This window comes from Oenanthe melanoleuca, chromosome Z (genome assembly GCF_029582105.1).
Source record: "Oenanthe melanoleuca isolate GR-GAL-2019-014 chromosome Z, OMel1.0, whole genome shotgun sequence".
Taxonomy (NCBI): domain Eukaryota; kingdom Metazoa; phylum Chordata; class Aves; order Passeriformes; family Muscicapidae; genus Oenanthe; species Oenanthe melanoleuca.
In genome coordinates this window covers 32,913,640-32,929,504 of record NC_079362.1, presented here as the reverse complement: position 1 = coordinate 32,929,504, position 15,865 = coordinate 32,913,640, and the positions used below count along the sequence as shown (strand labels likewise).

The 15,865-nt window shown below is 42.7% G+C and overlaps 1 protein-coding gene across 2 annotated transcripts; it reads right to left on the bottom strand.

The window, feature by feature from the left end:
* Positions 1–3,225: 3,225 nt before the first annotated feature.
* On the bottom strand, positions 3,226–15,682 carry FUT10 (fucosyltransferase 10). 2 transcript variants are annotated; one of them, XM_056514448.1, is made up of 5 exons: positions 15,450–15,682; positions 13,301–13,507; positions 12,294–12,579; positions 5,730–6,565; positions 3,226–4,456 (listed from the first exon to the last, which is right to left on the bottom strand). In XM_056514448.1, the coding sequence occupies exons 2-5, from the start codon at positions 13,379–13,381 to the stop codon at positions 4,232–4,234; spliced, it is 1,428 nt and encodes a 475-aa protein (XP_056370423.1). In that variant the 5' UTR covers positions 13,382–13,507; positions 15,450–15,682; the 3' UTR covers positions 3,226–4,231. The 2 variants fall into 2 exon arrangements, with proteins under 2 accessions (XP_056370423.1, XP_056370422.1); XM_056514447.1 differs by having other exon boundaries at positions 13,301–13,504.
* Between the last annotated feature and the right edge of the window lie 183 nt (positions 15,683–15,865).

Here is a 15,865-nt window from a genome sequence, read left to right as displayed (position 1 = left end):
CAAAAAATCCACTGGGAGTGGAGCCAAACGGGCAATCTCCACTGGGGTGCAAAGCACGCAGGACACACAGGGTAGGGGTGTAGTGGAGGGTGGGATCAGTGACAGCCCAGCAATTGCTCAGCAGGTCCACAGTGAAGAGGAAGTTATGGCTGAACAGGGGCATAATATCCTCATTGAGACTAAAATGCACAACCCTGCATATTGCTGGGAGAATGGTGACATTGAGCTATCCATGCATGAGATATATGAGAAAGAACCATGAAGTCACAACAGTAAGCAAATGGGAAAGACTCATAGAGTAGCAACAGCAAGCGGATGAGAAGGTATATTAAAGTAGCAAATAAGTAAGTAGACGTGCAGGGAAAGTATAGTAAAGTAGCAAATAGGTAGAAAGGACAGGACTAGACTAGGCTGCTAGACTGCTTGAGCCAAGGGGTGGGGAAAATGCTGTAAAAGCGCGTTAAACCAATCAATAAGTAACAAGTAATATGTGGACAATGCTTAATAACCAATTGTGTGCTTGCTAGGTTCGTCTGATCATTGTAACAAACCCTATAAAAATGTATGCTTTACTGCAATAAAGATGTCTGATGTCTGACAGATATTCATGTACCTCTGCGAGGACTCTGTGAATGCTCTGTGAAGATTTCCTCCTGTCTGGACCAGGTTTTTTCCCAACGCTGCAGGAGCAAAACAGATGAAGATTGAGACAGAAGAACTGGGATCAGGCACAGGCATGGCACAGCACAGCCCGGACACGGACTTGGGATCTCAAAAGGTATGACGGGGAGAGCCCAGGTGAAGCTTCTCCCTGCTCCCTCTCACGCTCACCTTAGCTGTTTCCCTGCAGCCTGATTCCAGATACTACTCCAACAACCCAGAGCTTGCCTTGAGCACAAGCAGCCATAACCCAAGAAAGACAAATTTGAGGTTCAGGCCACCAACACAGTGAAAATGGAGAAACGTGAGCAAATGTTTGCAGAGAAAAAAACCTGTGGTTTTTTTCCCTAGACAACCAGATGTCACAAGGACAGGAAGTACAGGTATATCAGAGGGAGCTGGTAGAAGGCAGAGGCTGGATGTAGAGTGAACAAGAAAGAGTAATAAAAAGGTTAAAAGCAACCTTGACTCTCATTTGTCTGTGCCCCCGTCCTCATCTTCCTCAGGGAAAAGGAAAAGGACCGTCTTTAAGGCTGACATCCAAGGTCACCTTTCCTCAGACTCTCCCAGTCCCACCCAGGAGACGCTGCAGATTTCTGAGACATCTCCAAGTTGAACACAATTATCTTCTGCAGGGGTACTCTGGTCTTGAAGTTTTGTACTTCAAATGCAAAGGTCACTGTGGGCTCAGAGGCCACAAATATTTATTACTCCAGGGGTAGCTGATGGGTATGGGTTCAGTGGATAAATGCAAACTGTCTTTGTTTCTTATATGCCAGAAGAAATCAGGACATCTTGTTACCACCATGTAAGAGGCTGGGAAGTGTGCACTCTTTCATCCAGAATCAACTCTTGTTTTTGAAAGTACAGAGCTTTTCTCAACTGTTCTGCTATTGTATTTCTAGGGTAAAAGAAACAAAAAAAAAGAAGGACGTACCATCTGTGTCTGTCAAACAAACTGGATCTCTCTGTTAGCTACAATTACAAACCTGTATATGGCAGGAAGGCTAGCAAATCTGCTAAAAATTTTTTCTGCTTATTTCTTTTCAGAGCAGTAGAGGGAGAGATCAACCAAGAGATCAAGAATTCATGATGGTCAGTCTTTCTTACACTTGATTAGCCTGCACAAATTCTTCCCATAAATCTCCCACAGTGATGTTCACAAACCCTCCAACCAGTACAAGGAAAAAAGATTCTAGAAGGTGATTAAAAAGTGAAGAAGCCAAATGGAGGTTGCTCTGAACTAGCCTGTGGGACCTAAGAATTTACCCTGTAAAAAGTGAGTACTGATAATTAAACTACAGTACACCTCTAGGCAACTGCTCTGGAGACTCATCTTTCTACTGTGTATAGTGGTGGATGAATACTTTACCTCTCCTGAAACACAGGCTGCTGACAACTTGAAATATCAGAATGTGGGTTGCAATCCTTCTTTCCCTCACACTCCACCAAATTAAAATGAAGGATAATAAAACACCAAGAACTGAGAAAAATATATCTTCTATCTTTGGATAATATCTATCTACCAGACTGCTCGATGGTCAAGATCTGACAGATTCCACCATGAAAACTAAGAAAAAAATAACCATTTGTGCAGTTCCTGAGGTCTGTAAACATGGCTTGAGATTTTTGGCCAAAGGGACAGCAAAACATAATGAAACAAAGCAAAACAAAACAAAAAACCAAACCAAACCAAACCAAAACAATAATAACAGAAAGTAGTTAGTCCTTCATGTTTCTTTATCATCCTGGGAGGTGAAACAGATTTGATGATAGTTGGGCATTCAGAAGTTCCTTTTGCAAATGTTTTGGAGTTCATGTCCAGCTTTCAGTCCTGATCTAGGGAAGCCTGTAAGTCCAGTGTTAATGTCACTTTCCTGAAGAGCTTCATTTGTGGAGCCTAGTCATCATTTGCACTGCAGATCACTGGGGAAAGTGTTTCAGATATGCCCAACAGATGCTGTGTGTCACACTAGCAAAACACTAGTGGTGGGAAATTTCAGTGGGAGTATTTTGCTTAATCAAAACTAAATATATTCTCATAGAAACAATGACTGATACTAATGACCAATACTCTGTTGTACATGGCCACAAAACTCATCTTTCATTTGACAGATTTAAAAATAATTAAAAATTTGCCTGTTATTTGTTCAGGAAATTTCTGGTGAGGAAACTTTTCCTTGCAGAAAAAGTAAAAAGAAAATAAATTTTGCAGCTGAATTTCTTGGTGTAAATGCTATTCACATCCTTCTCCACTGCCACTATTTGTGTTTGACAGAAATTTTAAAATAGCCTGGTTCAAGGAACAATTCCATGGAAATTATCACACAGGTGAAAATCTGCCTTTCCAGCAATGTAAAGAACCCTGGATTAGTAATTCCATTTGCCTGTGTCATCATACATGGGCATGTGTATGAATGAGTGTCACCCATCTGAATGGCTCCACACAGTTATTGCCATTTTGCAGATCCTCTTCACAGAATCTGTGAAAGTTGACTACTCCACAGACAGAGGTTAAAACTATTTGGGAAGAAAACTGCAACAGTCTGAAGACCAGGCAAAGTGTGTCTTTTGGCAAGTGATGACTAAGATCACCAAGCTTTATTCTTTGTCAGATTAAGTAATTTGAGGTTTTGTGTGCTAAAACAGAAAGGCTGCCTATTTCTCCTTGGGCCACCTGAAGATTTCAGCACCAATGGACTCTGTATTATCCCTGCTCTTTTAATCATATAATTTCATGTTTATACATGATACAAGTACTATCTTCAGAACACAAATACATCATCAGAAAGGCAAGAAGATAAGTCAGATCGAAGCCAACCCTATTTCTGGGGAGTAGAGATACTCATGTGCTCTGCTTATTTTTAGCAAAAGATGGTGGGTAAATCTGAGCCAGCACGTTTTTCATTCAATCTGTCCCCGGACACTAACAGATGGTGCTTCCTCGTGCCAGCCACTAATGTACGTTACATTGGCACTCAGTGTCAGGACACAAAGCCTGCCAAGTCCCTGCTTCAATCTGCTGATGCCAGGAAATTTGATAATAAACAGCTAGCTAGGGACACTGAGCTAGTCCCAAGTTTTTAGCCTATCTCCAAAGCAGCACAAAAGCTGTACCTGTGCAATGGTGTCAGCTGCTCTGCACCTTGTGGCTATCAATGTAGCAAAGGAGGGTCCTGGACTGGGGAAAAAGGGGTCCTGAGACCAAGCAGGTATGTATCAAAAGATGGAGGGTGAGCCATCTGCTTCAGGGTAATTAGCTCTGTGCTTAAATCTGGGCTTTATGAATCCTGACAACCAGGGTCTTAATGTTCAAACATTTGAACAAATGACAATTAATATAAATAATTCTAAATATAAATATATGCATATATATCTGTGCATATATTACCTGGCAGAATAATCTTACTGTTTAGCATTTCTTAGTGCCCCTTGAGTACTGAAAATACTAAATTCAGTCTCAGAGGTCTACTTCCCATGGTTACTAATACTAAATGATAAGGTCACCTGCAAAAGAAAATTCCATAGAACTCCTCTGAGGAAGTCACTCTGTTTTACAGATCCATTATGTTTATTCTTTGAATACAAGCATCCAAAATTCTTCAGCTGTAAAATTCTTGTTTCTTTCCACCAGGTGCCTCAGTGCCAAGGCTTCTTTCTTGGATTGCTCGAAGCTTGGTATCCACATCTTTTGGAGAGAAATCCAGCCAGGGTTTGAGGATGAGAACCAGAATGCCTCTGGTTTGGGGCAGCTCAGATGATTAACCCGAGCCTCCCACCTCTGGGGCAGCCATCCCTGGCAATGAAGATAAATAAAAGGGGTTATTCAGGGACCCAGGCAAACAGAGAAGAAAAGTGCTACACCATTAGTAAACTGTCCAATCATGTCAGTCACACTTTTCTTTCCACTGCAGGCTCTACCCATGTCCCTGTGGAAGGCTTCCCCTAAGCATTTGGGACAAGATCACTCATGCTGACAAGCCATGCTTAGTCTCAGATAAGGTTTGGCTGCAAATGAGCAGCACCAGCCCACACAAAATAAAATTACAAGGCAAGGAGTTATATTTTCATCATTATATTCTGTTTTCATCTAAAGTATGCACACACTTACTGAGATTATTTTTCTAAGGAAAAAAAAAAAAAACATTAATCTGGCCAGGAAAGTAAACTGGTCTTCATGATTTTATTAACTAGAGAGTCACAAAAGCATGGGGAAGAAATGTCTGAATCTATCTGTTCTCTACCTTTCCATGGCTGAATTCCTAACTCAAAGGGAGGACATATCTCCAGATGTGCACTGGTTTCAAACAGCAAAGTCTGATTAAGTGAAATGCTTGCCAGTTTGCAATTCTCATCACTTCAGCTCACCTTAATAACTTCAAGAGTTTTCTCTGTCTCCCTTCTACTGGCTGACCATTTAATGTATTGCTCAGATGGTGATCAGCTAAAATATGGCTTCTCGTAAATACATAACCTGGCTTAAAAACTGTTTCAGTGTTTAGTCACCAAATGTGGCTGCAGACAATGGCATGTTGTCATTACAAGTTTGAATGTACCCATATATATACAGAACCTGACAGTCATAGAGTACTCAAGACAGATTAGAAGACAGAGATCTCTAGCTCAGTTCCCTATTCCAAAACAGGTGTAATCATATCTTATTGCCTAGGGCAAAATTGAGTTCAGTCTTAAAACACCTCCAAGGACAGAGAACAAACTTTCTGGGCAACCTATTTCCATATGTTCTAGGTCATCTGAAGAAGGTCAACATGTTAGGCTACTTTTTGAAATGAAAAAATTCTCCTCCCTGAACAACTCAAGCCCTTGGCTGAAAATGACCACCAGCTCAGTGGTCAATGTCATGTGCTCACACACTGCACTGCAGCACTATGAGGGACACATGCTCTGGTTGTGCACCTGCACCTTCTGCCAGCACCTTTTTGCACGACAATGGCACTGGAATAGTGTGGCTGTCAGCTAGCTGGATTTGGTAACGGAACTTCCTGGGTCAAACTTGACCCTAGTGCCATTTTAAAGCCTCTCTGAGAAAAAACCAAATTCACACATACCTTTTCCTCCCGTCTGATGTTTTCCCACACTCTGTTACAAACCATGCACTCAAAGGTGTCAATATAATTGTCCTGGGTGACATCTTGCACTCCCCACTTACGTTCCTTCATTGCTCTAAGCAGTCTTGGGTTGGAAATGTCTCCTTTCAGTTTCCATTGTAGGTAGGACTCATATTCTTCATCATTTGTATCCAGCATTTTGATATAGTGGGCCAGATCCCGAGGGTGTGAAAAACTGGACACCAGGACTGCACTCTTGTTACTAGGAAGCCAGTCTACAACGCTGGGAGACCCAAAGTACACTGGCACCACTCCCAACTTCAGTGGCCGCCAGAGTTTTTCAGTGATGTAATCTTCACAAATAGCATTTTCAAAAGCAAGAATGAACTTGTACTGTGCCAGTATTTTTAAAAAGCTTCCATCATCCATGGCAGCTGGATTTCTGAGATGCTGAGGAAGGTCTCTATTATGCAAACACTCCCCATAAGAGTCTACTTCAATGTGGCCCATCAGCTCGCGCACATAGCTGTCCCGGTCAGAAGGAGGGTTGCAGTCAGACTGCACATACACAAGCGGTGCAAGCCTTTTCCTCAGGCTGTTTTTCATCCTCAGTGGGATCATGAACCTCAATGACTTCAGGACCTCTACACCCTCAAGGTACTGAGTGGTCAGTGGCAGGTGAGAGTGGCGGCTAAATGTCGCAGTGTGGTTGAATAAGGTGATGGCTGCTTCATGGAAGAGTTTGTAGTTGTTTTTTGGTGACTCTTCATGGAAGAGGGCCCAGTCATGATATTCTTTACGAGGGAGAGGTAAACTGTCTATACTGAAGTCAGTACCTAGACAAAAGCAAACAGTGTTCACCCTGCTCTTATTTGTCATGTGACACTAACTAGAATGACACATAAGTCTAGTTTTAATTTAGTATCAGCTCTACAACCATCACATTTCTGAAACTAAAAGGCAGTTATTTCAAAGAATTCAATTAATGCAAAGGCACAAGAGCATAACGAAAGATACAACTGAATTTCACAGCAGAAGAATCTAGAAAAGTGGGATCAGTAGTTAATATTAGAAGTGGTTTCCTTTCATGTCATACTAGTTTAAAGGCCTCTCATTTCAAAAGATCATTAGGAATTTCATATTTTAATGCACTGAAATGAGACTAGTAAGATGTTTCTCTAAATGGGGAAACAGATGGCATTACCTCTGTGATGTGAGGAAAATGGTTACTGCAGAATTCAATTAGGTTCTAGTAATAAAACAACCAAAAGGATGCTAAAATCCTGGGCAGGATTAAGGAGAAAAAAATAATTACTTCAAGTCTTGAAAAGACATTGTACTGTAGAGACTTAGGAAGTCAAACTATTAACTATTAACTTTTCAAAGAGAAAATTAAAAGGTCATGTATCATAACTGTCTACCAGATACATCAAAGTAGCTTCTGGCAGGAGACAGCTCCTCAAAGTAATGCCAGTAGTTGAAGAAGAATGACATCTAAACTCTAAAAATAGTCAACTGCAGAAACTGGGAAATCTGTGGTAGAAGCCTTAGGACAAACCTAGATGACTTTCTCAAATGCTCAGACTTTTCTCAAGTTTGCTCCACTTCTGTCAAGGCACTTCCTCACTGTCTTAGAACTGTATCTGTTTTCTACTTAAGTACAAAACTTTTAGCTGATATTGTCAAGCAAGAAAGGTGCAAAAACTGAAACTAACACTGAAGAGCTGGTTTAGAAAACATCTCAAAATCTTATCTTCAGATAAACTACCATCTGCGGCAACCAGACCTTTGTGTAGCAAACTCCATGGCAATTGCATCTAGGACAACTGGGAATATAATGTCTTAACAAGTTGTGCTCAAACCAACTAAGGAGAATGTCCCATAAGCAGCAGAGGCAGGATAATGCTTTCTCCATGCCAGCTTCCCTCTTTCACCCTAAGGCAGAGATGCACAGTCACAAGAAGCAGGGTCAAATAGTGGCCATACCTCTACAGGGTGCTATGGACCACAACCAGTGACAAAGTACCCCAAAGTTCTTATCAGGAACTCTCCATCAGAAGACTGCACATGCCTCGTATTGTTGCATCAGACACAAAACATTTCCACCCTGGGATGGGATCTAGATGCTCCCATGCCAATTTAAATGTGTATAACCAGCACACTCTTATATAACCCACTACTCCTATCATGGACATCAAAATTGCAATGCCCAAGAATCATCACTGAATCCATCAGAGGTGATATTTCTCCTCTTCACTATCTACTTCCTTCCTGTTATCTCTTCCTCCTCTTTCTCTTTCTTTTCCTTACATATTTTATTCCTGAGATTTTTACACTTTTATATGAAGGAATCAGAAGAGCCACATACCTCCTTTCCACTGCAATTAAGCTGTTTTTAAATAAACCTGGCTGATATATACACACCAGTCATTCAGAATTGTTTCACTCTAGCTCATGCAAGGGATCTAACAAGAACTTCAGTTACCATCCCTCAGAGGTGGGTCATAACACCATTTCACTCATATTTATAACTGTTCACTCTCCATCCTACCCTTGACCTCAAACCACTGATGACAAAAAGAAGTGGGAGCTAGCAGAAGTCTTACACTGAATCCTCATCTAAAAACTAAGATATAAAGATTTTTAAAAATGCCCAGTGGTCCTTGCATCTGCATGAGTATGCCAAAATGAACTCCAAGGATGACCTTATAAAAGTATTATGAGACTTCATTACTGCAGCAGAGATAGAAGTTAGCTGCCAGTAATATGAAAACCTCCTATACAGCAAGATCCTTCAGGTGGAGTTTTTTTAAGGCCACTAAGCATCAACCTTCTGTCTTCTATTCAGGTCTTAAGTCCTTAGCACTACAAAGATGAAAGGCTATGCCACCCAATGAAAAATGTTATTTGCTTCTTCTGTTTTTGACGTGTTGTCTTGTTTTTGATGTGATTTTGATGTATTTTGTGACAGAAGAAGATGATGAAAACTGAAATTGAATCAAATTCTCATGGAGAAATTCATAAAGTCTATATGGCTTTGAAAAAAAATTATTCTAAGTGATGCCAAGAAGAGACGTAACAGTGCATACCTACAATAATGAAATGCTGTGGATGGAAATTACAGCACTGCAGCTTGGCCTCTTACAAGGGTGTTCCCTCCTTCAGGCAGTATTGCAGGGAAAAGGGGTGGAAACACAGGCAAGAATGAAAGACAAAAAGGCAACACATAAAACTTACCAAACTGGGAGACAGTGAAGTCAGGCAAAGAAAAACTTAAAGAAAAATGCACTATAAAATCATAAAATCACAGAATCTCAGAATCATTTACGTTGGAAAAGACCTCCAAGATAATCAAGTCTAACCTTTGACCAAAGCACCACGTTGTCAACTAGAGCATGGCACTTAATGCCATGACCAGTTGTTTCTTGAACAACCCCAGGGATGGTGACTCCATTATCACCCTGGGCAATCTATTCCAATGTTTAACAATCCTTTCCATGAAAAAACTTCTCCAGATGTCCAGCCTGAACCTTCCCTGGTCCATCTTGAGGCTGTGTCACTTCATCTGGTCACTGGCTGCCTGGAAGAAGATGCCAACCCTCACCTGGTGACAGCTGCTTGTCAGGGAGTTGTAGACAGTGATAAGGTCACCCCTGAGCCTCCTCTTCACCAGGCTGAAAAACCCCAGCTCCCTCAGCCACTCCTCACTGGACTTCTTCTCCAGACCCTTCCCCAGCACCTCAATGTCTTTCTTGAAATAAGGAGCCCACAGTACAGATCAGAGCACATCATAATGACTGAATTTAATACAGCACTTAATCAATCTCAGTCCAGCAAGAAGACAAAAAGGATTAAAGGGAAGATAACATCAGCATACTCTCTACCCCACGAGATGAAGGAATTAAGGAAGTATATGATGGAATAAAAAAAGCACCACAAGACTAGAATTATGAGCAATTTCACTTGCTAACTATTAATTTGTATATCATAGATATGCAGAAGAGAAAGATATATGCTGCTAGGAGAAGTTATGCATTTTAGAAGACATCTTTCATTCAGAAGTCACACTCCAAGGACTCAGTGCTCCAGTACAAAACAGCTGGACATCCTCCTCTCCTAGAATCAACACCCCTGAGGCTCTGACAGATCCAGCTCATGCTGACTCACTCATATTGGCAACTCATGCTAAATACTACTCTCTATGAATTATGTGACACTGAAAAAGGTGAAGCTGGGAATCCCTCCCAAAAGCAGAGACAAAATCTAGCAAGGGGATGCCACATCCCATTTTGAAACAGGAGATGGTGACGCTTGACTGATCACCTACACTGAGGGGCTCCCCAGGCCAGGATAGTGAGTTGGGACAAGGTGCAGAAAAACTGGTGTTCCTAACAAAGCAGCTCTGCTGGAAAACATCTACACCCTGTATTTTTGCACAGTACTTTTCTTAATCTTTGGATCATTCTTCTCTTGACTAGCTTACTGATCAAGTACTGGGGAAACTATTGCATTTTCTTTGGAAGGTGAAACTGTGCTCTGATATAGTGTTAGCATGGAAATTCAGATATTCAAATTTTCACTCAACAGGCTCTTTAAAGGGAAAATCTGTAAAAGTAAAATACACCTTTTTGCAGATTCACAGCTGACTGCATCATGGCAGGGGGAAAGAGGGAGAGAAAGAGAGAATGAGAGAAAAACTCTCTCTCTGTTTTGGCATTGTATGATCATTTACTGTGGTTTAAAAATAAGTAACAATTTCGCATGTTTTGACACTTATCTTTTAAAAGTTCATAGCCAGCATCACTAGAAAAAGAAAAGATAAAAATATGACAACAAACTATGTTCAGAAGCCTGCTAAAAGTGAAAAGTAACAATCCTTCTAATGCTGAAAAAGACAAATGAAATTACTATCAGAGACCAAAACCACCAGACTTTACAGCTTTCCTGTGATGCAATCCAGCTTCTTTGTCTTTAATTGGGTCAGCTTCTCATTCCTTTGCTGTTATTCCTTTGCTTTCATGCTTAACCACTATATTCTCTGACAAAGCTGACCTACTTGGAGATCTAAAAAGTTTAGTGATGAGAAGTTTTTTTTCACTGCTAGCAACCAAGATTAAGGCCCTTCTTTCCTGTATTTCTACTTCACCTGTACTCAGATTGAGAGAACAAGATTCAGTATCCTGATTTATTTTATTTCCAGACAAAAGATCTAAACATACCAGTCAGAGAAAAGCATTTGAATTCGGTTTTCCACCTAAAACTCAGGTTTTCTTTCAGAAACAATTGTGTGGGGGAAAAGAACAAAGCTGATGAAGTAATGTCTACTTTTAAATGATGCATCTTTCATGTTTTGTAGATTCACAGTGTATGTAACAGGAAGTCTCTAGCAGAGCCAGAGCAGCTCAGAAGGTTGCACTAGCTGCTGCTCCGTATGGAATCAATAGGTTTCTTTCACTACTTTCCATTTAGAGTCTGCTAGCAATTTCTTGGCACATGAGGCAGGGGAGTTGCAGTGTTACCAGACAGCACATTATTTTTAGACAAAAGACTTGCACAAGTGCAACAAAGGCCTTGCAGAACCTCTGCTAGGGGTGACAAGCCAGAAGACTGGAAGAAGTTGGCTTGATCTCAGACTGTCTTTAAATGCCTTGGCAATGACATGAAATTTTCTTTTTTCCCATGAAAAAAGATTTGTTGGGAAGGATAAGGATTTGACAGGAATGTATGTACAACAGAAAGATATGTATGTATAACAGAAAGATCTTTGAATGTAGAATCTGAAGAAGGAATAAAAATGACAGTAAGTTTTGATACAGAAGAAAAAGAATTGCTGAGCCAGTCTTACTGGGTAACTAAAAAGGCAAAAAGCAAGTGAGTTGAAAGGAACTTTTAGGACTCTGAGCAAAAGATAAATCCACCTCAAACAAAAGATGTTTTTACCAAGCGAAAAGGTTTTCACAGACAAACAAGAAAACCAATGCTGCAAACAGAAGAAAGATCTCAGAATTTTCCACTACAAAAAAAACTGAAAAACAAATTCTAGCTTAAATTGTAACATATTAATCCTTTGTAATAGAAAATAGTAACACAAATATGGTAATGTTAGTAGTTATGATAGGCTATAAGTAATAGTAAAAGTGTTGATTAGTTGTTATGTAATAAAATGCACAGCAAAAAAAGAAATATAATGCTTTGTAACTGAATAGAAGAGAGCTTCAGAACACACAGCTTGCCTGTAGCTAGCAGCTATAGGCCCACCCACCACCCACAACTGCTGTAACCTCGTCTGTGCAATAAACAGCATCTTAAGAGCCATCTGAAGTCTCCATCTCTCCATCCAGCTCTTACATGACTGGAAAGCAGCATGAGACAAGGCATCAGTCATACCACAGATGCGCATGGTCACTTTACAGAGCACATGTATTCAGCACCAGGCAAAGTTCAGCCCAATGAGCTGCCTAAATTTCCTGTTTTAAGTCATTGCCACCTAGAATATTTAATCTCTATAGGGAAAGAACTAAGTTGGAGGAAAAGCTACTCCTTTAAAAACAAATAGATTCTTACCATAGAACAGAAATGCTCTTGTCATCTGATTGTGCTGGTAGGTCTTGTTTATAGTAAAGAAGCAAACGTCCTCTCCACACTGACTGAATCTCCCTGTCTCTCCAGTCAGGGGAGACCACCAGAGCAGGACAGGATAGTGATTTACATCAGACTCTGCCTTGAAGCTGCTGTGAAGTTTCTGCATCTTAAACTGAAAAGCGTGTCTCTCCCCAGGCTTTAATGGGCTGCTGTGCAAACTGGAGATTACTGACACCTTATTCTCTGAATTGCCCAGTTCGGTGATAACCTTCAGGGAAACAAACATCCATATCACAATGTGTCACTGTCACTAGCCAGGACATCTGCTTGCAAGCCAGAATTTAAGTATCAAGCACTAAGTCTGTATGTTACATTTCTGTCAATCAAATTGGATGCATTTCACTGACTGCAGACATCAGATCATCTTATGTCAGAACACCAAAAGCTTTAAAAGCTGATATTGTAAGGAGAAGGCAAGTAATACATTTCTGTACTGAGATATGGCCACGTCACAGGTGACTTATCAATACAACTTCTGATTTATCCTTGGAAAATGCACAGGATACAGAACAGCCCTTCAGTATCCAGGCTTTTACTGAAAATAAGCTTTTAACAACCCATTAAGTTTTCCATAGGTCCAGCCTCGCCCCCCAGTCTAATGATTTCAGCCACATGAAAAGAGAAGGCAATGCTGGATAGAGGCAACACAACATGGCATGGTTATGTTGCAACATTCCTGAGAAACTTCTCCAGGAGCTGAGAATGTATACAAGAAAGGTATGTGGCTATGACTCTGGGTTATGTCACTGCCTGAGTCAGCTATCACCACACGGCCATCATTGCTGAAAGAGTAACTCCTGGTGAGGCAAAGACTAGTATGGAAAATGTCTGTCGCCTGTCTCATCTGACAGGTCGTGACTCTCATCTGACAGAGCTGCATCCTGCCTTGACAGCAACCTCATACATACCCCACCCCCTTGCCCATGTACCTGGAGTGTCAGCACAAGGAAAAAGGCAGCTGCAAAGCAGAAGCAAGATGCCCAAAGTATCTTCCTCCTCATCCTAATCATGCTGCACTACCAGGCCTGCCAGAGCAGTTACATCTAGGCATTCGGAAGCTCAGCTTGTCCAAAGTCTTCACTCTCTGCTGCTGGGCTTTTCCACTTTATCCTTATTGCTTTTCATGGTGACTGCTGCTGAAAAAGAGAAGAGCATCAACACAGACAGCTCCTTCAAAGCTCAGTGGTTAGTTTCATGTCTATCTACAGCCTTCTGTGGGTGCCAGAGCCACATTTTCAGCCAGGTATCCAGAAAGCAGCCTGCACAAGACAGCATTCTTGCTCACAAAGCCGCAGGCACTTACTCTCCCTGTGGTCATCCAGGACATCCTCTCATCCTAGTAGTCAGTGTACGGAATGCTGATGGTACTGGCTCAGGACAGTGCGAGGAGGGTCACTGCTTTCATGAGTTTCAGATGCTAAGCTGTGCTGCTCTTCAGCAGACTCACAAATAGGAAAGCAATGGAAGATCTTCCTTCCCTAGGCAATCTCTGAAAATAGTCCTGGGAAAGGCACATATCTATCCGGCCTTGGTCTTACCACACTTCAGTCTCCTGGGACTTTTCTTCACAAGCATAAAGAATGCCCATGGAATATGCTCTGTGTCCAATGCATAGAGAAAGAAACCACACAATACACACACAAACTCTGCCCACACCTAAACCCAGTTAAATTTAACAAGTTCCCATTCCCAAGTAATCTGTACCTGTGCTGGTCTGCTTCTCTTCAAACAACTTTCCCTTCCCCAATGCTTTTTTTAGCTTTCAGAGAACCCTACTGTTTCTTGCATGATGGATGTTTCTGCACAAAAATTCTCAACTCCTGGCAACAGACGAAGCTATAAAATTCCAGCCACGTCTTGAAAAACAAAAATAAAGCATGATAGAAAGATAGGACTGTAGCACTCCACACAGAGAAGTAAAGTTTGCAAATGTGGGTGTTCTGAAAGCAGAAACACATGCACAAAATGTTTAATAAATTGCTATTTTAGAGCTCCTCTCTTTCAGAGATATGATTATGAAATTTATGCTGGTTTTTCTGCCAGCTTTCCCCCATCTTAATCCAAATCAAGAAGTTCTAAAGCCCTGACAAAGAGGGATGGGTCCCAAACCTATTGCTTGCTGTAGGTGCTGACAGCTAAAGGAAAAAAATTATCCTTTTTCTGCTCCCACTGACACATGAGTTCATCCCTTTCCCTCGAACATCAAAAAGGCCTCTTTAGCAAAAGCTGACATGAAACCCTGCTGTGCAATTCTGCTCTGCACAGGCCAGCTGCTTTTGAAAGTCTGTGTGGGTGTGAAAGTGCATGGCTGCCAGTTAAGCTCCTCTCAGATCAGGCAGGATTTTCCATAAAGCCTCTGCACCTTCTGCACCTCCTGAAGTACAGCCAAAAAGGGGCACCAGGAGAGGAAGGGAATGGATTCTGCCCACTGCAGTGTTGGCACACCTGGACAGTATTTTTAACAACATATCTGACCAGGCCAGTGCATGGCAAAAAGTAAGATTCTGATGATCCACTGAATACCTCCCCAACCCCTGCCCTGGTAAAAGAGTAGTAGTAATCATCACATTTTTAGGTTCTAGAGGGAGAACTGCCCACAGCATGAGTGTGCTGCACCTATTGACCCAGGGTATCACAATGAGCCATGGCTTCATTTTTGCATCTGCAGTGCCTAACACGCAATACTTCTGCCCAGAACTTGGTGCTGGGCCAGGCAAGGCTCTGTCCCTCCCCGGCTGCACTGGCAAGGATGACCTTGCAACGCTTTCCCAGCGGTGGTGTCACGCTAAGCGGAGGGCCTGAGGACTTGAGGGAAGAAGGATAAATCACCACCCCGCGCTGCCCTGCGGAGCAGCAGCTCCCTGCAAATCCTTCCAAACTTCCTGCCAGCCCTCCCCGCCGCCTCTCCTTCCAGCTCTTGTGGCCGCAGTTCTGTGGGCTCAGCATCCCTGCCAGGGTTTTCCCTGCTCCCCGAAAAGCTGTCCCTTCCTTTCCCGAGGCTCTGCGCATCCCGCAGCCCCGGCCCCGCTCCCGCCGTGGGTCGGGCATCCTGCGGCCGGGCGCCGCCGCCGTACTCACCCCGAGAAACTCGCTCCGCCGCACCGCCGCCGGGCCCCTCTGGCGGGCCTGAGGGGGCTCGGGGTGTTCGGCTGCTTTTTTTTAACTTTGTTAGCCCCCGGTCGGAGCGGGAGGGGCGGTGCGGTGCGCGCTCCCTCCGCCCAGCCGCGGGGCGGGGAAGGGGTCGGCTCTGCCCCGGCGGCCCGCGGCCTGCACGGGGAGCGCGGAGCGGCGATCGCCGGCCGAGCGCCATCGCTTCCACGGCGCCCGGCTGCTCTTCTGAAAACCCGCACTGCGAGACCTCACCCAAGTCCCAAAAATAAATCCGCCCGACACTGATTCCTACAGCTGTTGGCATAACAGCGCGGTTTGCGGTTTTACGGGGGGGCCTTTTACAACAGCGCTGGTGCTATCTGACGGAAACCTTACACTGGCTG